The sequence below is a fragment of the Rhinatrema bivittatum genome, chromosome 8, assembly GCF_901001135.1.
Source record: "Rhinatrema bivittatum chromosome 8, aRhiBiv1.1, whole genome shotgun sequence".
Lineage (NCBI taxonomy): Eukaryota > Metazoa > Chordata > Amphibia > Gymnophiona > Rhinatrematidae > Rhinatrema > Rhinatrema bivittatum.
The window spans coordinates 182,299,706-182,325,693 of NC_042622.1; the positions used below are offsets into that span (position 1 = coordinate 182,299,706).

At 43.4% G+C, this 25,988-nt stretch overlaps 1 protein-coding gene across 2 annotated transcripts in view; it reads right to left on the minus strand.

The window, feature by feature from the left end:
• AKAP1 (A-kinase anchoring protein 1) overlaps positions 1–25,988 on the minus strand; it is a 214,352-nt gene that overhangs the window by 86,205 nt on the left and 102,159 nt on the right. For both annotated transcript variants that reach the window (XM_029611909.1, XM_029611908.1), the window contains exon 6: positions 24,995–25,172. In XM_029611909.1, coding sequence (XP_029467769.1) covers positions 24,995–25,172 — 178 coding nt within the window. The remainder of the gene's footprint in view (positions 1–24,994; positions 25,173–25,988) is intronic.

Here is a 25,988-nt window from a genome sequence, read left to right on the forward strand (position 1 = left end):
TTTATTTATTTTTTATATACTCAAATGATAATGTTAGAGAACTTCAGTTTAAGCACACTCTTGTATGATTTCCCTATTAATCATATAAATGGACTAGATCCATGTCACCAATCTTATAACATTATATAAGCATGTACCGACACTGTAATGGCACTTTCATAGATACATTTTTTAAACAAACTAAATATACGTGCCTCTATGTAAACCGTTGTGATGGTACATTACTAAACGACGATATAGAAAAGATTTTAAATAAATAAATAAATAAATGATTAATGGTGCACCAGGTCTCAGTGTTTCCATTTTAGTTGGTACGCTTTTCTGGTCGATGGTTTCCTGGCTGCAAGCAAAATATTTTGTTTCTGCAGATACACCTTGGTCTATCAGTAACGCCGGTTCAATCTCCACACTGTCAGGTGGAGTGAGTCCTGCATGAGGTGGAGAAGGGCTCTATGTTCTTGGGATAGCAGACCGTCCGTGTGTCCCAATGGGCTGGGGGTGTTGATTGATAGGCGGAGGAGGTATGCGTACCAAGGTTGCCTGGGCCATGCTGGGGCAATCAGGATCAGGTCTGCCACATCTGCTATGCATTTCTGGATAGTGCACGTTATCAGTGGGATTGGTGGAAAGGCATACATCAGGCTTCCTGACCACTGGAGTAAGAAGGCATCCTGAGTGATGTGGAGATGACTGGGAAACAGAGAGCAGAACTGAGGTACCTTTTTGTTCTGTTCCGTGGCAAAGAGATCTATGGATGGTGTGCCCCGTCGGTTGAAAATGTCGTGGACTACTTGCTGGTGTAACTACCATTCGAGAGGGTGAAATATTCAACTTAATTTGTCCACCCGGGAATTGACTATTACCGGAAGATAGGTCGCTTGAAGATGGCTTGCATGATGATTCGCCCAATCTCATATGAGAAGTGCTTCCCTGCATAGTATCCATGAACCTGACCCTCCTTGTTTGTTGATATAAAACATGGCTACTTGATTGTCCGTGTATATCATTACTCTCTTTGCTTGCATGAAAAGTTTTGAGGGTATACCGAATCGCTCCGAGTTCGAGAAGATTGATAATATGACTGTTTGTGAAGGGTCCATAAGCCCTGTGTTTGTAGGCGGTCGAGGTGAGCTCTCCATCCGTTGTGGGAAGCATCTGTTGTGAGTTGGCATTGTGAAAAGTGCTCCTCTTTGAAGCACCTGCGGTTTCAACCACCAATTTAAGTCTATAATCATGTCTGGAGTCAAGGTGATTTTATGAGACAAAAGGTTGAGTCGGCGAATGTGAAGATGGGTGTTTGGAACCATGTGAATGGCTGCCGCCATATGACCCAATGCAGACAGTATTTGGCGGGCTGTTGGTCGTGTCGTTGACCGTAGGTGGTTTTGTAAGGGTCTGTAGCAGTAGCCTTCGGTCTCTGGGTAGAAAGGCTCTGTTCTTGGTTGTATCCAACAATGCTCCTATGAATAGAAGTGTTTGGGAGGGTTGTAGATTTGACTTTTCGTAATTGATAGAGGCCTAGGTGCTAAAGACACGAAATGGTTTGTTGTAGGTGGGTTAGGAGGGTTGCCAGTCTAGGTAGGGAAATATTTGGATTCCCAGTATTCGAAGGTGTGCCACCACCACTGCCATGCACTTTGTGAACACACGAGGGGCTGCTGAAAGGCAGAACCTTGTATTGGTAATGCTGTTTCTTGTAATGGAAACAGAGGTATTGCCATGAAGAGGGGTGCATTGGAATATGTGTGTAAGCATCCTTCAAGTCTAGTGAACACATCCAATCGTTGGGTTGAAGGGGAAGAATTTTTTTCAGGGAGACCATTTTGAATTTTTCCGTGACTCGCGTAAGTCCAGAATTGGGCGTAGACCTCACGACTTTTTGGGGATTAAGAAGGGGAATAAAACCCCGTATTCTGAAGGTTTGAGGGTAAGACTCGAATTGCTCATTGATGTTGAAAGGTTGATATTTCTTTGGTCAACTGAAGATGAGTAGCACACCTGCCTGTGCTTGGAATGAGACATGGTAGGGAAGGTCTGGAGAGAAAGTGTAGTTGATAGCTGTGATGGACTATTTCTAGAACTCAGTGATCAGTTGTGATTTGTGACTGGATGCCATGATCCTCCCTCCCACCACCGTGGGGGGTGGAGGCCTGGCTAGAGTAAAAAAAAAAAAAAAAAAAAAAAAAAAAAAAAAAGAGGGTGGATTTTTCACGGTAGTGGAGGCTGGTTGATTTTGTGGATGCTGCGTGCATGGCCTCCCATGGCGTTGTTGATATTGGGAGGATTGTCAAGGTGGTTGAGGATAAGGAGGTTGTCTATATGACGGATAGGCCCTGAACTGTCATCTGTGATATGAAGCTCGCAGAGCACATGGAAAATATTGGCGAGAGAGAAGGACCGTAGGTGTGGGAAGATGTTAAGCCATGAACTGCTACATTCTGTTCTTTTAACTGAGCCACGGTTTCTTGGAGACGACTGCCAAAAAGGTCATCTCCTCTGCAAGGGAGATTAGCGAGCTTGTCATAGATGTCTTCTCTTATAGCACTAGCTCGGAGCCAAGTCAGGTGTCTGGCTGCTATAGCAGACGCGGAGGCTCTTGAAGACATCTCGAATCCTTCATATACTGTTCTCAGAAGACGCATGCCCTCCATGTCCTGTAATGGTTGTGTTGGTGGCATCATGGCATCTGTATCCGGAAGGAGACCTTTCAGTTGTAATGAATTGTACAAATATTGTACAATGTAGAATTGATGTATTCCTGCTCCTAACATTGATGATTGGAAGATCTTTTTTCCAAAATCATCTAGATATTTATTATCCTTCCCAGGTAGTGTACTGGAATGTAACTTGGATTTTTTGGTACATTGCATGGCCGACTTCACTAGTATGGATGTGTGAGGTATCTGAGGTAATGAATAGAATGTAGATTGCTGCATTCTGTACTTCATGTCCATTTTCCTAGAGACTGGTGTGATTGAGTATGGTGTGTCCCATGATTTTTCAAATACTGTGTCTAAAACGATGCAATGGGAGCGCTGATGGGTCTGATGGGAGATCAAAGATCTTCAAGAGTCCCATCGTTTCTGACCTCAGTTCTGGCATTTTGTGGACTTCCATGTTGAAGACTGAGCCCACTTTGTCTATAAATTTTGGGTATGATAGGTCCTCTGGCAGAGAGTAAGGTTCTTGGGGATCTTCTGGCATGTTAGAGGGATACCCTGTAGAGAAGCCTGGAGATGACTGAATGGATTCCAGTTGTTTAGGTAATGGGGGTGAGTTGGTCGGCCTAGGTAGCATAGGCTGGGGGGATTGTTGAGTTATCAATGAAGGCTCCTTTGCTGGAGATGGCTGTGGGAATATTGGTGATATGTCAGGTGAAGGTTGTGGAGATTTTCTACCAGGACTGACCAAGACCTGTGGAGGGTTGAGGTAATTGAAAACACCAATAATTGGGCGATGGCTTCTTGTGTTCCTTCCGGTATTGTGTGCAGATAGGTGTTTTAGAGAATCCCTGGGAATGAAGTGGAACTGCCACCAACAGTATATCAGTATCCGGAGGAGCTGATTGGTGTTTATGAAGTTCCACCGGTGTTCCAATTCTTTTGCGCTTCGCTAAAAGTTCTTGCAACTGAGGCGAAGCGCTTTGTCTAGAGACAGAAGAAAGGTCTGAGAAGACCTGACATGAAGAGGACAATGAAGGGGAATAAGAAGATACTATCCATTCGTCTTCTGAATCCAGAGGGGATTCTGGATTGTAAGTGTCTGGAATACGGAAGGATGCATCCAAGCCTGAGGGTGGAGTATGTTCCTCTGGGTCTGATGGTATGGGTTGCATCTGTGAAGTAGAAATTTTGGTGGTATTTCTCTGTGGAGTTGTAAATGAAGCATAGACTTGGGCTTGCATCATATGCGTCATAGGATGTTGCCCCAAATGAGATGTTAACGCTGGCATCCGTTTTGCTGGTTGCGTGGGTAATTGCTTCGAGCTTTTAGTCGAAGAATGCTTCGATTGAGGTACCGATAATGCTTCGTGGGTCACGTTGCATTTGCGAACTGTGCACCGGTGTCTGCGTCATATCATGCGCCAGTGATTGTGTTACACTTTGCGCCGAAATTTGCGTCGAGCGTCTAACCGGTGTTTTCTCCGATGTGAAGCTTGCGGTGACTGAGGCATCAGTGGCTGATTGGCTCAACACTGAGGAATGCTTCAAGTGCGTCGACGGGTGCTTCGAGCGAATATGCATCGACAGCACAGCTTCGATTTGATTGACACAGGTCTCTGTGTTGGCGCAGACAGACTCCTCCAAGTCCCTGTGGTGGTGGTCTCGATTTTTTTTTTTTTTAACAGCTTTTCCTTGTTTTTGGCCCATTTTTGAAGTGCCTGGTTCTAGGGACGCTGCCCTTCGAATCAAGGGGGCAGGCTGCGGCCTCAACGAGGAGTGAGCCTCGGAGGGGGGCGCATATGAGCCAGAGAGAAAGTTTTAATTTCTCTATTTTAGCCATCCTTTGGCGCTGCACCCGAGGCGACATAGAAACATAGAAATGATGGCAGAAAAAGACCAATCGGCCCATCTAGTTTCCCAGCAAGCTTCCACACTTATTTTCCCATACTTATCTGTTTCACCAACCACCAACTTCAGGGCCCTTGTTGGTAACTGTTTGATTCAAATTTCCTGCCATCCCCTGTCATTGATGCAGAGAGTAATGTTGGAGTTGCATCAAAGGTGAGCATATTACCCCCACCCCTTGTTTACCCAGATTATGAAGTTCAGTCCTTGTTGGTTGTTGTCTGAATGCTAATCCTCTTTTCCACATTTCCCTTTGCCGCTGAAGCAGAGAGCAATGTTGGGGTTGCATTAACCGTGAAAGGGATTTTTTTTTTTAGAAGGGTAGTAATCACCAGGTAGTAGTTAACATTCCAGCAAGCCACCCCTATGGCTCTATTCTTCATTCCCATCCTCTAGCCTTTATGGATCCACAGTGTTTATCCCACACCGCTTTGAAATCTTTCACAGTTTTAGTCACCTAGATAGGATTTTAGACAGTGCTGGGGAGGAGCCGGCTGTTGTGGTACATGTGGGCACCAACGACATAGGAAAATGTGGGAGGGAGGTTCTGGAAGCCAAATTTAGGCTCTTAGGTAGAAAGCTTAAATCCAGAACCTCCAGGGTAGCATTCTCTGAAATGCTCTCTGTTCCACGTGCAGGTCACCAGAGGCAGGCAGAGCTCCGGAGTCTCAATGCGTGGATGAGACGATGGTGCAAGGAAGAGGGTTTCAGTTTTGTTAGGAACTGGAGAACCTATTGGGGAAAGGGGGAGTCTCTTCCGAAGGGATGGGCTCCACCTTAACCAGGATGGAACCAGACTGCTGGCGCTTACCTTTAAAAAGATTGTTCTAGTTTAAAAGCTGCTCTAAGGGGAAAGCCGACAGTCACTCAGCAGCGCATGGTTCGGAGAGAGGTATCCTTAAAGGATACTAATGATGCATTAGAATTAGGGCATCCCGACAGTGAGGTTCCAATAATTAGAAAAGCAGTCCAAGTGCCTGTAACTAAAAACTCACCTGAGCTAAAAAATTCAAACTTATCCCTATCAATTAAAAAGCAGAATGAAAATACAAACAAAAAACAAACTTTGAAATGTTTGTATGCTAATGCCAGAAGTCTAAGAAGTAAGATGGGAGAATTAGAATGTATAGCAGTGAATGACAGACTTAATTGGCATTTCAGAGACATGGTGGAAAGAGGATAACCAATGGGACAGTGCTATCCCGGGGTACAAATTATATCGCAATGACAGAGAGGAGCACTCGGGAGGAGGTGTGGCGCTTTATGTCCGGGATGGCATAGAGTCCAACAGGATAAACATCCTGCATGAGACTAAATACAAAATTGAATCTTTATGGGTAGAAATCCCTTGTGTGTCAGGGAAGACTATAGTGATAGGGGGGTAATAACTACCGTCCACCTGGTCAAGATGGTGAGACGGACAGTGAAATGCTAAGAGAAATTAGGGAAGCTAACCAAATTGGTAGTGCGGTAATAATGGGAGACTTCAATTACCCCAATATTGACTGGGTAAATGTATCATTGGGTCACACTAGAGAGATAACGTTCCTGGATGGAATAAATGATAGCTTTATGGAGCAATTGGTTCAGGAACAGACGAGAGAGGGAGCAATTTTAGATCTAATTCTTAGTGGAGCAGAGGACTTGGTGAGAGAGGTAACAGTGGTGGGGCCGCTTGGCAATAGTGATCATAATATGATCAAATTTGATTTAATGACTGGAAAAGGAACAGTGTGCAAATCCAAGGCTCTCGTGCTAAACTTTCAAAAGGGAAACTTTGATAAAATGAGAAAAATTGTTAGAAAAAACTGAAAGGAGCAGCTACAAAAGTAACAAATGTCCAAGAGGCGTGGTCATTGTTAAAAAATACCATTCTAGAAGCACAGTCCAGATGTATTCCACACATTAAGAAAGATGGAAAGAAGGCAAAACGATTACCGGCATGGTTAAAAGGGGAGGTGAAAGAAGCTATTTTAGCCAAAAGATCTTCATTCAAAAATTGGAAGAAGGATCCAACAGAAGAAAATAGGATAAAGCAAAAACATTGGCAAGTTAAATGTAAAACATTGATAAGACAGGCTAAGAAAATTTGAAAAGAAGTTGGCTGTAGAGGCAAAAACTCACAGTAAAAACGTTTTAAAATATATCCGAAGCAGAAAGCCTGTGAGGGAGTCAGTTGGACCGTTAAACGATCGAAGGGTTAAAGGGGCACTTAGAGAAGATAGGGCCATCGCGGAAAGATTAAATGATTTCTTTGCTTCAGTGTTTACTGAAGAGGATGTTGGGGAGGTACCCGTAATGGAGAAGGATTTCATGGGTAATGATTCAGATGGACTGAATCAAATCACGGTGAACCTAGAAGATGTGGTAGGCCTGATTGACAAACTGAAGAGTAGTAAATCACCTGGACCGGATGGTATACACCCCAGAGTTCGGAAGGAACTAAAAAATGAAATTTCAGACCTATTAGTAAAAATTTGTAACTTATCATTAAAATCATCCATTGTACCTGAAGACTGGAGGATAGCAAATGTAACCCCAATATTTAAAAAGGGCTCCGGGGTGATCCAGGAAACTATAGATCGGTTAGCCTGACTTCAGTGCCAGGAAAAATAGTGGAAAGTGTTCTAAACATCAAAATCACAGAACATATAGAAAGACATGGTTTAATGGAACAAAGTCAGCATGGCTTTACCCAGAGCAAGTCTTGCCTCTCAAATCTGCTTCACTTTTTTGAAGAAGTTAATAAACATGTGGATAAAGGTGAACCGGTAGATATAGTATACTTGGATTTTCAGAAGGCGTTTGACAAAGTTCCTCATGAGAGGCTTCTAGGAAAAGTAAAAAGTCATGGGATAGGTGGCGATGTCCTTTCATGGATTGCAAACTGGCTAAAAGACAGGAAACAGAGTAGGATTAAATGGACAATTTTCTCAGTGGAAGGGAGTGGACAGTGGAGTGCCTCAGGGATCTGTATTGGGACCCTTACTTTTCAATATATTTATAAATGATCTGGAAAGAAATAAGACGAGTGAGATAATCAAATTTGCAGATGACAAAATTGTTCAGAGTAGTTAAATCACAAGCAGATTGTGATAAATTGCAGGAAGACCTTGTGAGACTGGAAAATTGGGCATCCAAATGGCAGATGAAATTTAATGTGGATAAGTGCAAGGTGATGCATATAGGGAAAAATAACCCATGCTATAATTACACAATGTTGGGTTCCATATTAGGTGCTACAACCCAAGAAAGAGATCTAGGTGTCATAGTGGATAACACATTGAAATTGTCGGTTCAGTGTGCTGCAGCAGTCAAAAAAGCAAACAGAATGTTGGGAATTATTAGAAAGGGAATGGTGAATAAAATGGAAAATGTCATATTACCTCTGTATTGCTCCATGGTGAGACCACACCTTGAATACTGTGTACAATTCTGGTCGCCGCATCTCAAAAAAGATATAATTGCGATGGAGAAGGTACAGAGAAGGGCTACCAAAATGATAAGGGGAATGGAACAACTTCCCTACGAGGAAAGACTAAAGAGGTTAGGACTTTTCAGCTTGGAGAAGAGACGACTGAGGGGGGATATGATAGAGGTGTTTAAAATCATGAGAGGTCTAGAACGGGTAGATATGAATCAGTTATTTACTCTTTCGGATAGTAGAAAGACTAGGGGGCACTCCATGAAATTAGCATGGGGCACATTTAAAACTAATCGGAGAAAGTTCTTTTTTACTCAACGCACAATTGAACTCTGGAATTTGTTACCAGACGATGTGGTCAGTGCAGTTAGTATAGCTGCGTTTAAAAAAGGATTGGATAAGTTCTTGGAGGAGAAGTCCATTACCTGCTATTAAGTTCACTTAGAGAATAGCCACTGACATTAGCAATGGTAACATGGAATAGACTTATTTTTTGGGTACTTGCCAGGTTCATATGGCCTGGATTGGCCACTGTTGGAAACAGGATGCTGGGCTTGATGGACCCTTGGTCTGACCCAGTATGGCATTTTCTTATGTTCTTAGTCTTCACCACTTCCTCCGGAAGGGCATTCCAGACATCTACCACCCTCTCTGAGAAGAAATACTTCCTGACACTGGTTCTGAGTCTTCCTCCCTGGAGCTTCAAATCATGACCCCTAGTTCTACTGATTTTTTTCCATTGTAAAAGGTTTGTTGTTGACCATGAATCATTATAACCTTTCAAGTATCTGAAAGTCAGTGCGTGCACTTCAACGTATCATGGTCTGGGCCTAGGAACAGGTAGCAGGCCTCATGCCCGTCTAATAGACATGATCTTGCCGCACTTACACTGTTTAAAACCGGACGGCTGGGGCATCGTCGAGGTGCTGGGATGATAGGATGCCGATTTTTAGTAGTTTTTTTTTCCTTTTTAATATTTTTTGTTCTCTTCTGTTCTTTCCTGAGGAGTGATGAAGCTCTGCGTATGTTCCCGCTCGCGGAAAAGACAGACTGAGGAGATTCTGCCTTCCTGCGCAGGAACACATGCGCAGCTGCACAGAGCTAAGCTCTATATCAGCTTTGAAAAGCTCCGCCTCAGACGCCTGACTGACAATCCCATGACAGCATGGCTAATTCAGCCCTGCTATCGACTGGAAACCTGTGAGGGAGTTGGTTGGACCGTTAGATGACCAAGGGGGTTAACTCTTAGGGAAGATAAAGCCATTGCAGAAAGACTAAATTAATTCTTTGCTTGTTTACTAATGAGGAAATTGGGGAGATACCAGTTCCGGAGATAGTTTTCAAGGGTGGGACGTCAGATGAACTGAACGGAATCACTGTGAACCTGGAAGATGTAGTAGGCCAGATTGACAAAACTAAAACGAGTAGCAAGTCACCTGGACTGGATGGTATGCACCCCAGGGTTCTGAAGTAACTAAAAAAATGAAATTTCACATCTATTAGTTAAAATTTGTAACCTATCATTAAAGTCATCCATTGTACCTCAAGACTGTAGGGTGGCCAATGTAACCCCAATATTTAAAAAGGGCTCCAGGGGCGACCTGGGAAACTATAGACCAGTGAGCCTGACTTCAGTGCTGGGGAAAAAAATAGGGGAACTACTCTAAAGATCAAAATCAGAGCTTATAGAAAGACATGGTTTTAATGGAACACAGTCAGCATGGATTTACCCAAGGGAAGTCTTACCTTTCAAATCTGCTTCATTTTTTTGAAGGGGTTAATAAACATGAGGATAAAGGTGAACCAGTAGATATAGTGTATTTGGATTTTCAGAAGGCGTTTGACAAATTCCCTCATGAGAGGCTTCTAAGAAAACTAAAAACTCATGGGATAGGAGGCGATGTCCTTTCGCAGATTATAAACTGGTTAAAAGACAGGAAACAAGGAGTAGGTCAATATTCTCAGTGGAAAAGGGTAAACAGTGGCATGCCTCAGGGATCTGTACTTGGACCAGTGCTTTTCAATATATTTAAAAATGATCTAGAAAGGAATACGATAAGTGAGGTAATCAAATTTGCAGATGATACAAAATTATTCAGAGTAGTTAAATCACAAGAAGATTGTGATAAATTGCAGGAGGACCTTGCGAGAATGGAAGATTGGGCATCCAAATGGAAGATGAAATTTAATGCGGACAAGTACAACGTGATACATAAAGGGAAAAATAACCCATGCTGTAGTTACACGATGTTAGGTTCCATATTAGGAGCTACCACCCAGGAAAAAGATCTAGGCATCATAGTGAATAATACATTGAAATTGTCGGCTCGGTGTGCTGCGGCAGTCAAAAAAGCAAACAATGTTAGGAAGGGAATGGTGAATAAAAAACGGAAAATGTCATAATGCCTCTGTATTGCACCTTGAGCACTGTGTACAATTCTGGTCACTGTATCTCAAAAAAAGATATAGTTGCAGTGGAGAAGGTACAGAAAAGGGTGACCAAAACGTTTAAGGGGATGGAACAGCTCCTCTTTGAGGAAAGGCTAAAGAGGTTAGGGTTGTTCAGCTTGGAGAAGAGACGACTGAGGGGGGATATGATAGAGATCTTTAAAATCATAGAAAGGTTTAGAACAGGTAAATGTGAATTGGTCATTTACTCTTTCAAATAATAGAAGGACTAGGGGGCACTCCATGAAGTTAGCAAGTAGAACATTTAAAACTAATCAGAGAAAATTCTTTCACTCAATGTACAATTAAGCTCTGGAATTTGCTGCCAGAGGATGTGGTTAGTGCAGTTAGTGTAGCTGGGTTTAAAAAAGGTTTGGAGGAAAAGTCTATTAACTGCTATTAATCAAGTTGACTTAGGGAATAGCCACTGCTATTACTGGCATTAGTAGCATGGGATCTATTTAGTGTTTGGGTACTTGCCAGGTACTTGTAGCATGGATTGGGCACTATTAGAAACCGAATGCTGGGTTTGATGGACCCTTGGTCTGACCCAGTATGGCAATTTCTTATGTTAACAGGCTTGATATCACTCCATGCTGACATCAGCCTGCCAGTAATCCTGTAACAAGCTAAGTGTAGACAACCTTAACACAATCAGCAAATTAAGCTCTTTACTAATTTTCTTTTCCTTTAACAAACTGACATCCAGAATAACCAGAAAAAGAAAAAGTTTCTAAACAGCAGAATAAGAAATCATTCACCTGCAGCAAAACAGACATTCACTGTGCTTCCCAATTCTATTTACTTGCCTGTAAAAACATCTTCTGTAAAGCAGAGAGCAAAGCATGACATTGAAGATAGCAGTGTATTGAGGGTCCTGGACTGTTCTGACTGAATTCAAAGAAAAGAAATGATCAGGTAAGAAGTAATTTCATCTTACTCTTCATCCAACCAGACCAATCTAAACACTGCTCATGAAGACACCTGCTCCCTCATGCAGCAAGCCCATACCAGCTTCACCAATGGGACACCAGTCTACATATGCTGCTATAATTACCTCCTCAATCACACCACTATAACCCTAGAGACTGTTTCTCCCTTTCGTACTTCACTATACTGGGCCAACAGATTCGAGTTTTCTGACATGCTTGTGACCTTGAGATTCCATAGATGTTTCCGCAAATCCAAGGGACGAAGGCATAGACCTTGCCATCTGTCCATTTATTAAAACAAAGTCAAGATCAACTGAGATGGTGATGGAATTCCAAAACAACCTTTGGAAGAAGGGAACCATATGAATTTGTACCTTGTCCTCTGTAACCAACAGGAAAGGCTCCATACAAGAAAGCACCTATACCACCGATATCTTCTGAGCCGAACAATAGCAGCCAGAAAAACTGTCAAGGCAAACCATCGTAGAGCAGAACTTAAGGGAGTGAACAGAAATCCTGCCAAGACAGCCAAAATTAAATACAGATGGAAGGGGGCGGGAATTTGAAATGGATGCCTAATATTTTTCACTCCCTTCATGAAGCGAGACATATCTGGATGAAAAACCAGTGATTTACCTTGAATATGCTTCCTATAGCAAGAGAGAGAAAGACAGCTGCCACCTGCCCCTTCAAGGTGTTCAGAGCCAAACCCTTAAAGAGGTCTTCTTGCAAGAAATCCAAATCGAACCGCTGAGGACTCAGCGCACTGATGTCCAGTGCACTAATGCTCAAATATTCTTCATATGCAGACATAAGCCAGGGAGGTGGAAAATTTCCATGCCCTCAGGAGAGTGGCCTCACAGCCAGAGAACAACCTTCACCAAACACACCGTCTTAAAGACCATCACTTGCAGAGTAACCTTCACTGAACATATCCTCTCAAGCTCCAAACTAAGATAAAATCTAACTAGATCCTCACAAGACATAGGATCCTGAGACAATCATTCCTCATAAGAGGGAGGACTTAGAAAATTGTTGCAAAGCAGAGGACTGAGGATCACATACCACATATGTCGTGGCCAATCTGGTGCAACTAGTACTACTAGGTTCGGATGATAAGTGACCTTCTGAACTACTCTATCATAGGCCAAGCAAGAAACCTGTACAGAATTTCCTCCATCAGCCAATCCCGTACTAGAGCAAGAGCTTGGCTGAAAAAGCATCTTTTAGGAAAAAGGTCTGTGCTGGTTGCCATCAAATCCAGATCCCATCCGGCGACAATTAGACAAAAGGCTCCTTGAGAGAGAGATCAGTCTTCAGAGACTATTACATGGCGACTGAGGAAATTCGCCTGCACATTGTCCACCCGTTACACGAGATGCCGAAAAGGCCTTTAAATTCATTTCCACCCAATGAAGAAGGTCTATCTCCAATAATACTGGAGGACTTCGGGTTCCTCCATGCCGCCACTGAGGCATTGTCTGACAATACTTTGAGTGCCTGCCTCACTAAGTGGGGCATAAAAATCTGCAAGTCATTCAAATAGCCCTTATCCTCAAACCTGTTCATGGATCAGCTTGCAAACTCTAGGGTTCACTGGCCTTGAGCAACAGCTCCTGACAGTATGCCCCCTAGCTCAACAGACTGGCATCTGACATCACAATGATCCACACTGGGGTGTCACCAAGTCCACTCCCCATTCCAAGTGATTGTTATCCATACACCATTGCAAGCTTAGTCTCGCTGACTCTAGCAATGTTAAAACCTGAAAGAGGCTCGAAACTGGAGAATCCCCCTGGAAAGCAAGACCCTTTGAAGAGAACGCCTATGTGCCCTCGCTCATAGTACTAGGTCCAATGCTGCCACCAAGGCTCCGAGAACCCACAAGTAGGACCATACTGTTAGATTCCTGACTGAATCAAAAGCAACTTCTAATGGACCAAAGAATTAAGATGAACAAATCCTATCTTTGAATCAAACTGAGCTCTCAGATACCTCCAGTGCCTGAAATAGCAGCAGACTGTCATTTTTTCCCAGGAGTAATCCATACCATTCCTGTAACAACTGTCTCACCCACTGCATGGATACAACTTTGCTTATCAAGCCATCACCCATGTGCCCATGAGCCAAGCTACTTTCCTTGCACAATGTTGCAGCCACTCCCATCATAACCTTTTCAGAGGACAGATGCTAGCCCAGACAGCAGTGCTTGAAAAATAAAAAAATGCTGACCCAGCACTGCAATTCGGAGAAAGCACTAATAAATCATCTGGATTGGAATGTGAAGACAAAGCTTTATCAATCTATGGTGCAGAAATGAGTTTCTGACATCCCTAATCAACTGTTAGATGTATGAAAGGCATGAAAACTACCAAAAAAGAACCTCAGAGCCCTTGGGAACAATACCTGGAAGTCTTTGGCTGTCAGAGCCAGCAAGGATTGAACATGCAGCACTGGGTGTGCAAGGCCAGGGAATTTTGCAGTGAAGGCAGAATCTCCCACCAAAAAAGGGGACAAGACCTTTGGGCACTCAAAGATCATCCCTGCCTGAATCTCCAGAAGAATTACTGAGGAAGCAAAACAGTTCTAGAGCAGTCTTCCAGGAGCCCCAGAAATGTTGAAGCATTCCATACTTAAGGATCCTTGTGTCCTGGATTGACTACTATTGAAAACAGGTTACTGGACCAAATCAACCTTCAGCCTGACCCCATATGGCAATTGTATGTTATCTCTTTGCAATCCTCCCTATCTAAGGTCCCCCCCCCCCTCCCCTAAAAGGAAGCCTGGTTAAATTCCATTTAGAGATGAAAATTGCTGACCAACCATAGTTGCCTCCTAGCTGCAACAGCTAAGGCTAAGGAAGGGACAGACAGCTATTAATCATGGAGTGGTCCTCTGGGATCATTATGCTACACACAGAATCATGCAATAGCGCCCAAGATAGAAGCCATACACCTAGCCACAGCACAAATTGAACTAAGGAGGCATTAGCCAGGTATGTTGCTCCCAAAATCCTTTGTGGTGCTCCCTGAAGGCATTGCCAATGCAAGCCTAGACCATAGTACAGAAATTGCCACCAGCTGCAAGCTGAAATGCCACACTAGCAGCTGCACATCCTGCTTCAAAAAGGAATCCATCTTGCCATTATGCAACTCCTCAAAGGCTTCAGAAGTTAGGTGTCTTCCCACTCCATCACAGTCACCATTGTCCAGCTGTTAATTCTAGACTGCTTTGACAGTATTATCTATATGTTTTGGTTCAAGCTTTTGCTTTGGTTTAATAGTTCTGTTTTATTGTACATCGCTTGGAGAGATTTACCTAATCTGTAAGGCGATCATTAAGTGCTCCTAAATAAAATTAGACTCCTCCATTCCTAGACTAGCAAGGGTACAGTTTAGGCAAGGAATGTCCCTATTAAAAGTGCACTACTGGATAACCCTTTCCTGATATGCCTTCTCTAAGATAGGAGATAATTTAGAAGGGCCCTGACCATAATAGTCCCAGACAAGAAACGAAAGTCTCTTCATCCCTTTTTTGGCAGTATTTGTGTTTGTGACGCTGGACAAGTTAAGATGTAGAGGGAGGAAGAGAAAATACATGTTAAATGTATTTTCTCTTCCATGGAGGAAGAGAAAATACTTGTTAAATGTAAACCGGCATGATGCGATATTTATCGCGAATGCCGGTATAGAAAAACTTAAAATAAATAAATAAATAAATGGGGGAGAAACAGTTAAGGGAAGGGAAGAGAGGGGGGTGTCAAAGCCAAAGCCCGAGCCCCCAGCCAGAAACAAACAATCTGAATACCCTCCTTAGAGCCAACCTGTGCTCCACTGAAGGAGAAAACACTGGGCTGTCATTTCACAAACTGCTCGTAAAAGTTCCCAGTCCGTCATCAGAGGGAAGCTGATTGCTAAAGAGTCAGCTCTTAAAAAAGCAGCACACCAAAACCGTTTAGATCTGCCAGAGAGATCAGTATTTTGGAGGAGCAGAATAAGACTAAGGGGGGGTGGACAGACACTTAGGGAATTGGATAAAAAGAGGAATGAGTTACGCACAATTCTAGATGGAGAAATCCTTGGTAAGTTAGATAAATCTAGGGGTAATTATTTTCTTGAGGGCAACAAACCGGGTAAGTTATTGGCGAGACTATTAAAACAGCAAATATCTCAGAGTACTATTTTAAAAGTTAAAGACAAATCAGGTCAGTATATCTTGGATAATAAAAGTATTAGAACGTGCTTTGTGCAGTTTTATAAGGAATTATATACCAATGATCATCCAATCTCAGATTGTGGCATTACTACCTATTTAAATGGGGTAGAGCTGCCGTCCCTGACTGAAGAACAATCAAAAGCGATGGATGGGCCCATAACCAAAGGGGAGATTTATTGCTGCAATAGCTACGCTTAAACCTCATATAGCTCCAGGCTTGAATGGCTTTTCTGGTCTTTTCTATAAAAAATTCCGGGACCTACCTGTACCTTATTTACAATTGGTATATAATGATCTGTTATGCAATCCAACATTACCGGCCTCTATGGATTTAGCAGGTATAGCAAAATTGCTTACCTTGTAATAGGTGTTATCCCAGGACAGCAGGATGTAGTCCTCACATATGGGTGACATCAGTAATGGAGCCCTAAAAGGAAAAACTTCTGTCAAAGTTTCTAGAAACTTTTGACTGGCACAGTGTGCCCACTGAGCATGCTCAGCATGCCATGATATTCCTGGCCACAGGGGTCTCCCTTCAGTCTCTTTTGTAGCAATTTGCGTTAGCCAAAAATAAAATAATAAAACGTATCGGACCCAACTCCGCGGGGTGGCAGGTGGATTTCGTGAGCACTACATCCTGCTGTCCTGGGATAACACCTATTACAAGGTAAGCAATTTTGCTTTATCCCAGGACAAGCAGGATGCTAGTCCTCACACATGGGTGATTAGCAAGCTACAGGCTGAGTCATCCTTGTATTTGACCAACAGTGTACAACTTGTGCATCAGGCACAACTGGTGTACTGTTGGGAAAAATGAGGCAGCCTTAAATCACGAAAGGTTGGATGCGGAAGGAGTTGGATTATGCTGGAAACAAGTTATTTAAGACAGATTGCCCATAGGCTGAATCTTGTCGTCCTTCCTTGTCGAGACAGTAGTGGGCCGCAAAGGTGTGAAGAGAACTCCATGTTGCTGCTTTACATATGTCAAGGACTGGCACTGAACGATAGCGTGCTACTGAGGTTGACATTGCTCTTACTGAATGTGCCTTTCCTCGCCCTTGGAGAGGAAGGCCTGCCTTTTTATAGCAAAACTCTATGCAATCTGCTAGCCAATTGGATAGAGTATGTTTACCCACTGCTTTACCAGGTTTGTTTGGATCATAGGAAACAAAAAGTTGATTTGATTTCCTGTGGACTGCAGTGCGGTTTAAATAGAAAGATAGTGCACGCTTACAGTCCAAGGTGTGTAAGGCATGTTCTCCTTGGTGAGAATGAGGCCTTGGAAAGAATGTGGGTAAAACTATGGATTAGTTCAAGTGGAATTCCGTAACTACCTTGGGAAGGAATTTTGGATGTGTACAGAGAACCACTCTGTCATGTAGGAATTTTGTGTAGGGTGAGTACGTGACAAGTGCTTGTAACTCACTAACCCTCCTAGCTGATGTAATAGCTATGAGGACGATAGTCTTCCATGTGAGAAATTTAACATCACAGGAATTCATGGGTTCAAATGGAGAACGCATGAGCCTTGTTAAAACCAGATTCAGGTCCCATTCTGTGACTGGTGGCCGAATTGGTGGTTTAATGTGAGTTAACCCTCTCATAAATCTACTGACAAGAGGTTGTGATGATATAGGTGCAGCCCCCATCTTGTTGTGATAAGCTGAGATTGCACTTAAATGTACTCTTACAGATGAAGTCTGGAGACCAGAGTCTGAAAGATGGTATAAGTAGTCTAGTAAAGAAGTAGTGGGGCAGGTGAAAGGATCAATACTTTTTTGGCTGCACCACAAAGTAAACCTTTTCCATTTTGAAGAATAGTTCTTTCGTGTTGAAGGTTTACGTGAAGCTATAAGCACTTGAGATACATTGGGTGGAAGATTGAGTGGTTGCAAAATCAAGCTTTCAACATCCATGCTGTCAGGGATAGGGATTGAAGGTTGGGATGGTGCAACCGCCCTTGATCCTGAGTTATGAGAGTGGGAGCTACTCCCAGACGAACTGGATCCCTGACTGAGAGGTCTAGAAGTGTGGGAAACCATACTTGTTGAGGCCAGTATGGAGCTATGAGAATCATGGTTCCCCTGTCCTGTTGTAGCTTCACTAGAGTTTTGGTTATAAGCGGTATCGGAGGATACACGTATAGAAGGCCTGAGTTCCAAGGGCGAGCAAATGCGTCCTTGGCTGGTTGATTCTTCTGTTTGTGTAGAGAACAGAAATTGTGCACTTTGTGATTCAGATGTGACGCAAAGAGGTCTATGGTTGGTTGTCCCCAACGTTGGAATATCTTGGCTGACAATAGGGGGTCTAAAGACCATTCGTGTGGTTGGAACTGACGACTGAGGCGATCTGCAACTACGTTGTGAATGCCTGCTAGATAAGTGGCCGGAGAAATATTGAGTGTGTCAGGACCCAGTCCCAAATCTGTGCAGCTTCTTGACAGAGGAGATATGAGCCCGTACCTCCTTGTTTGTTGATGTACCACATGGCTACTGTGCTGTCCGTTTGGATCACAACAGTCTTGTGGGAAAGGTAATCCTTGAATGCATGTAGCACATAACGTATAGCTCGAAGCTCTAGGAAATGTATCTGAAATGTAGCTTCGAGTTTTGTCCAAGCACCTTGTGTCTGTAAATGGCTAATGTGTGCTCCCCAGCCTGAGGTGGATGCATCTGTAGTTAACATTACTTGTGCAGCCAGTTGTTGAAAGGGCAGGCCCTTGAGCAAGTTGTTTATGTTCGTCCACCATAGGCGCGAAAGGCAGTAGCTCCTGTATTATGTGAATAGGGTAAGACATTGGTTGAATGGCTTGTATCCATTGGCTCGAGTGTCCATTGAGTGAATCTCATGGCTAATCTGGCCATAGGAGTGACGTGGACTGTGGAGGCCATGTGTCCCAATAGGGTGAGACATTGATGCGCTGTTATTCGTGTGCTCCTTTGTAGAGAACTTGCTAAAGAAGCTAGTGTCTGTGCACGGTCCTTTGGAAAAAAAGCCTTTGCCGTTATGGTGTTCAATTCTGCTCCGATGAATTGCAACAGGTGATACGGCATACAGTGGGATTTCTGGTAATTGATGAGAAATCCCAAGGAGTGGAGCAGATTTATTGTAAGTTTGAGAGAATTGAGAGCTCCTTGTCTGGTTGGACTCCGTATCAGCCAATTGTCCAGATAAGGAAATACATGCACGCCCTGCTTGTGCAAGTGAGCTGCTGCAACTGCTAGACATTTTGTGAACACCCGAGGTGCTGAGGCAAGGCCGAATGGTAGAACTTTGTATTGATAATGTTGAGTACCCACTAGGAATCGAAGGTATTTTCGATGAGGAGGGAATATGGGAATGTGAGCATAAGCATCTTGAAGATCCAGAAAACAGAGCCAATCTCCTGTTTGAAGTAGAGGTAACAGGGTTCCTAGAGACACCATCCTGAATTTTTCTTCTCAAAAATTTGAGATTTCTGAGATCTAGGATGGGACGTAGACCTCCTGTTTTCTTTGGAATGAGGAAGTAACGGGAGTAGAATCCTCAGCCCCGCTGAGGCCGGGGAACTGGTTCCATGGCCCTGGCACTCAGAAGGGTGGATAATTCTGTTTGTAGAAGTGTGGATTGGTTGTTTGCTGTCCAAGACGCAGTGGGAGGAGTGTCGTTTGGTACAGTGAGAAAATCCAAGTGGTACCCTTGAGTTGTAATGGAGAGTACCCATTGGTCTGTGGTGATGGATGACCAATTGTGGTGAAAAAATGTTATCCGTCCCCCTACTGGTAATTCTGGTGTTGGATTGGGAGATAGACTGCTGTTCCCTGGATACGGTTCAAAACCCCGAAGTGGATGCTGTCTGAGGAGGGGGTTGAGGCCTAGTTACTCTTGGCTGTCTAGGTTGTGACCTTTGAGCTGGCCTAGATGAGCGTCCACAGGCAGGAAGAGGATAACGCCTTGGTCTATAGTATGGGCGTTTTGATTCTTTTCTTGGAAGTCTCCTTGATGTTTGAGACTCCTGCGGCACAGAGGACAGTTGTTTCAGAGTCTCTGAATGCTCTTTGAAGAGGGAAACAGCTTCCTTTACCTTATCTCCAAACAAGTTGTCTCCCAGGCAAGGGAGATCAGCCAGTTTGTCCTGTATCTCGGGCCTCAAATCAGATGCTTTGAGCCAGGCCCATCTTCAAGCACTGATTCCGGTGGCTGACATTCTAGATGCAGTTTCGAAAGTCGTATGCTGCACTGACCTCATGATTACTGGCTTCTAGGCCCTTGCAAACTAAGGATGAGAAGGACTCTTGAAGCTGTTGAGGGAGAGATTCGGAGAGGTCTTGTATTTGTTTCCATAGGTTTTGTTGGTATTGGGTCATATATAATTGGTAGGCCGCAATCTGGGAAACCAACATAGACCCTTGAAACATTTTTCTACCAATGTGGTCTAGGAATCTGTTATCCTTGCCTGGTGGAGTTGAAGAGTGAGTCTTCAGTCTTCTTGATCTCTTTTGCGCTGACTCAACTACCATTGAATGGTGAGGTAGCTGAGTCTTATGGAAACCAGGAGTGTGCTGGACTAAATATGTCGCATCAGTCCTTTTGTTTACCGGAGGTATGGAACAGGGATGCTCCCATGATCTGTGTAATAGTTCAGTAAGAACCTCATGCACTGGAATGGCTAAAACCTCCTTAGGTGGATCCAAGAATTGGAGCACCTCTAGGGTCTTTTGCCTGGCATCTTCTTCAGTTTGCAATTGAAAAGGTATGGTATCAGCCATATCCTTTACAAAATTTGAGAATGAGAGGTCTTCCGGAGGAGATTTTCTTCTTTCCTCTGGAGGAGATGGTTCAGAAAGAATTTCTTCTGAGGAGGTATCAGAATCTTTATCATGCCATGTATCCGGGGTATGGGACCCAAGAGGTGTCGAAGGTCTAAGTCTTCTTGGCATCGATGAATGTTCCGGTTTTGATGGAAAAGATGGTGATATTGGTGGGTGGGAGCGTGGAATCCCTGATGGACCCGGGATTGGTTCTGGAATCGGTGGTTGTTCCCCAATCGGTGTTGGTATCGGTTTTTCCAGAGGTTTCGTTGGAATGGCACAGATAAGGGTGTCTAGTTTTGCCATTATCCAGCACTGGCATCGATAAATCTGGCACTGGCATCGATGGTATCATCAGTGAATGTGTTGGTGATGGCATCGATGGCGGAGGTACCGGTAATGTTATCGGAGGTGGCGCCGATGGAACCGGTGGCACTGACGATAGCGATGGCCTCGATGGATGAGTCCGTGCTGGCATCGTATCGAGGAGCGCATCCCGTACTGCCTGGTGGATATATCCGTCCAGTTCCACACGCATAGCTGGTGAAACCAGAGCAGCTATGGGGGAGGGCAGCGAAGGCGATACCGGTACCTCCACAGGGCCCTGTGGGGGTACGGTTCCCGGCACAGATATCGGTGGGGATCGCCTCGGCATAGAAGGCCTCTGTGAAACGTCTGGTCCCTGAGGTTTCTTTGGTGCTGATCCCCGAGTCTCTCGATCAACTACCGGATATCGGGTCGGTGTCTGACTCGTGCGATCTCCGATGTCGATGTTTTTGTTTACTTTCGGTGGTCGACATCGAGTGTATGGATGACCTTGACGGAGTCGGTGACTGTCTATCTCCCGCCTCATCTGGTTTTTTCTTTTTAAGGAGAACTTTACAAGTCGCTCCAGCCGGAGATGACTGCGATGATGTAGACGTGGAGGGCATCAGTTGTAAACGAAAGAGATGCTCCATTTTCTCCATCCAGAGTTTTCTGCCTTTCGGCGTCATCTCGGCACACTTAGTACATGTTAAAACATCGTGTTTTTCGCTGAGGCAAATAACACACTAAGTGTGGGTCCGTAATGGACATCGTTCGGGAGCAAACCGGGCATTTTTAAAACCCGAGGCCATGGCAAAGTCGGACAGCCGTCGATGACTTGGAAACTAAATAGACAGTACGGGATCGGACAGTACTGAGAGAAAAACTTACCGCGTATGGTGAAAACGGGAGACCCCTGCGATTCTATAGTTTTTCTATGAATTTTGTTAAATTTTTTATGTGGTGAAAATCACCTCATAGGACTCCAAATAACCGCGAGGCTAACGGCTCCGCGGAAAAAAGAAGACTGAAGGGAGACCCCTGTGGCCAGGAATATCATGGCATGCTGAGCATGCTCAGTGGGCACACTGTGCCAGTCAAAAGTTTCTAGAAACTTTGACAGAAGTTCTTCCGTATAGGGTTCCATTACTGATGTTACCCATATGTGAGGACTAGCATCCTGCTTGTCCTGGGATAATACTATACTACCTAAGCCGGGGAAAGATAAATCGCTCTGTGGATCATATAGATCCATCTCCCTCCTCAATTTGGATTTAAAAATATTGGCAAAAATTTTAGCTAGTAGACTAAACAAAGTGTTGCCGATGTTAATACATCTTGATCAATCGGGGTTTATACCAGGTAGGCAGGCGGGGGATAATCTACGTAAGGTCATTAACCTGATGTGGAAGGCCAGACAGCAACGGATCCCTGCTGTACTAATGGTGGTGGACACAGAGAAAGCGTTTGTTCAGGTTCATTGGGGGTTCCTGTTTAGTGTATTGCGAAAAGTTGGATTAGGGGATAATTTCAGGACTTGGTTGGCCGCTATGTATTTCTCTCCTAAGGCCTGCATAAAGGTTAATGGTTCTTATTCCCCTACATTTGATCTAGATAGAGGTACTAGGAAGGATGCCCCCTTTCTCCACTTTTATTTGCTCTGTACATGGAGCCCCTGGCAGCAATCATTAGACAGAAGACATCAAAGGGATTGGTATAGGTGAAGCCCAATATAAGATATTATTCGCAGACGACATTCTTTTCTCCATTGCGCATCCCCAACCTCACGTTACCCATTCTGGTTGGGGAACTAGATAGATTTAGTTCAATATCGGGCTTTAAAGTTTATATGACGAAAACTGAAATTTTGAATGTCTCGCTACCAAAGGATCAGGCTGTCAGCCTTAAAGACCACTTTCCTTTTAAATGATCTTCTAATAGTATAAAGTATTTGGGCAAACAACTGGGGGCGGACTGGAAACAACTTTTTGCATTAGATTATGCTCCCCTGCTGGCTAAAACGGCTAAAGACCTAGAGATTTGGTGTCCCTACACGCTTTCCTGGTTAGGGAGAGTGGCTGTTATAAAAATGAACGTGCTACCGAGGTGGCTGTATTTATTTCAAACGCTACCCCCATAGAAATTCCGACCAAGTTTTTGAAGGTGTTACATTCTAAGGTATTTAGCTTTATATGGCGTAGGAGGCCCCCGTGCATTGCGCGCCAGGTCCTCTTATCGCTCTAAAGATACGGGAGGCCTGGCAGTCCCAAATTTTTTAAAATATTACCAGGCGGCGCAACTCCGAGTGATACCAGACTGGTCTGCAGGTCGGACCCAAAAACAATGGGCTTGTATAGAGCAAGTGGACGGTGGAGAGAATTCTTTGTACCATAAAATATGGGGGCTACTAACAAAAGATAGGGAAGGAGGGGTTGACAATCCTTTCACAAGGACAACTTTAAAATTCTGGAATAAATGCTGACATGTTTTAGCGGGTCCTGGGATAATTTCCCCATTATTACCCATAGGTATATATAAAGATGGTCATTCACTTGCTCACATGAATGGTTTGTTTCATATTTGGAGCCATTGGGGGATACAGTATTGTGGCCAACTGATAGTGGACTCGAAAATAATTTCCTTTGCGAACTTACAAACATATGGGCTACCAGACAGCGAATACTATCACTATCTCCAACTGCATGATAGTCTTCAGGATACTGCTATCAAGGATAACATCTTCCAGGCAAGGACTAATTTTGAGAATCTCTGTTTAACAGTAACGGACTCTTGAGGGGTTATTTCCAGCATATATGCCTGGCTAGGGCAGCAAACCTATGAACCTCACCCATCATCGATCTGCATGGGTCCAAGATTTGGGCCTTCAGTGGACCAATAACCAACGGAAGCAATGTTTTACCAATATCACCAAAAGCTCTATCTCAGCTAACATTGTTGAAACAAATTGTCTCGGTGGTATCTTACACCCATCAAATTAAATAAAATCTATCCATCTCAGGATTCTAACTGCTGGAGGAGTTGCAACCAAGAGGGGTCCTTCTTGCATATTTGGTGGAAGTGCCCCAAGGTAGTGATATATTAGAAATGAGTGGCAACCACTATTCTGCAAATGTTGGATATCACAATCTCTTTTCAACCTGAGAACTACTTGCTCTTGGCATACTCTGTATCGTGGCAACCATCTGCAAGAATCTTAGTTCACCAGATTTTGTGCACTGCCCGGCAGGAATTGGCTGCTCATTGGCGTAAGGAGTGTCTATCTACAGCGCAATCAGTCACTAACAGATTATGAACGGTGCATTACTGGTACTATCTGAGGGCTGTGCAGACCTATAAAGTAGCCCAACATATGAAAATATGGGAACCGTTTATACGATGGTAGAGGACTTTCTTCATCAGAGAACTTTGGACTCTCATCCCAGGAGAAGGTATCTGCACACCCGCTGAAGATGGACACCGTGGGACCCTTAAGAGATGGAACGCCTCCAGAGACAAGCCATGATCAAAGGACTTTAATGGACTAGAGCTACCCATAACCACAATCCGATGTGACAGAAAGAGGGGGGGGGAGGGACGAGGGGGGATAGCAAAAATGCACAGGCAATTTATGTATTTTCTGTTAGGAATATTGATGACTGATGTTATAAGACACTGCTATGGTTTATTTTATGACTTTTAATGTTATTGCCAATAAAAATTTAAATAAAAAAAAAGTTCCCAGTCCAATCACAGATCTTACTGAACTGAGGGAGAGGGAACCAGTCTGTCACTTCAGGAGCCGTCTGCAATCTTCCTGTTATAGTCCACAGCATGGAATACTTGTCCACACAGAATACTATCTGGCTGGTGTCAGCATGGAGATAAAGGAGGGACATCAGCAAGCAGATCTCCATCTACTGGTTGGTGTGCATAACCTGTTCATCTGGACTGGTCTGACTGGTTGAAGAGGAAGGCTCAATGGAGATAAAAAACCAAAGCTACTTTTTGGCAGAAACTTGGGTGAGTGAGAAGCATCACTGCTGTAGAAAAACTAAGTACAGAGAGTAATAAACCAATGCTTGAAATTCACAGATTCTTCTACCCAAAGTGATGGCAACTAGACACACCACTTTCCAGGTAAGGAACTTTAAGAAAACACAATATGTAAGACATTCTGATAACAAGCTTCAGTACACTGGCATTCTGAACATTTTGGGGGTAAACAAGTTTTCTATATGGCCCACAACCAATGCAAAAAACAAAAACAAACAAACCCCAACCCCACAAAAAAACCATAAAGGCAGTACTTGCCTTCTACTGGTGTTGGTAAGGTTGGAATTCCAGTTTGAGAATAACATAGATACATCTGTTGGTCCAGACTGCGCAATGCATGAAATGTGGGGTGGGTATGCTGCTGTACAAACATGTGTCCTGCATTTACTACATTAACCACAATAACTTCAATTGTGATACCATCTGGAAGCATAAGCTGCAAAACAAGATAGACAATAAGTTTTCCTTTCTACAGTAAACTGAATGCAATCTGACCTCTCCTATTACCACTACCATATCTTTTTCATTTGTATCATTAATTTGTGTCATGCACATAAAAACATGAAACACTGTGCAATGAGAAGCCTGAACACGTCACTCTGTTTAATCACAAAATTAAACTAGGCTGATTTGCTCAGCAGGAGTATAGACAATGTGTGAGTGATGTGAAATCATCCATAGGTACTAATTTCACTTCTGAAATGAACTCTAGTATATAATGCATGCCTAATTTTAGACTGTTAAATTACACAAGAACTTGCTATGCCAATCAGCAATCCAAGAGAACTTTTGAGGAAAATAAATTCCAAATAATTAAAATGCATTTCCATTTTACAAATTTCTTGAAAATAAACCTGGATAAGTCTACTACACAATGTACATAATTCAGTTACAAAATAGCTGGGCAAGGTTCTCAGTGTTTACAGGACTAATATAGTTAAGTCTCTTTCCCATTCAAAAATCAGTAAAACTGCAAGCCCCTACACCCATCAAACAGGACAATATTCCAGATTCCCACCATATATGTGGTAAAATCTAGAAGATCATCATTTTGGATTTCATTAGTGAACTTTCAGTCAAGAAACCAGGCTCCAGTCATACAAACAAGAAGCATAAAATCCATGAAAAATACTTTCTGTAGGTGAATTCAGAGATGAGCTAGCTTGCAAATCTTAAAATACTAGGATATCAATATCATTTTTTAAATCAGATTCTAGCTCAGTCATTAACGGTCTTTAACCTTATGTTGCAT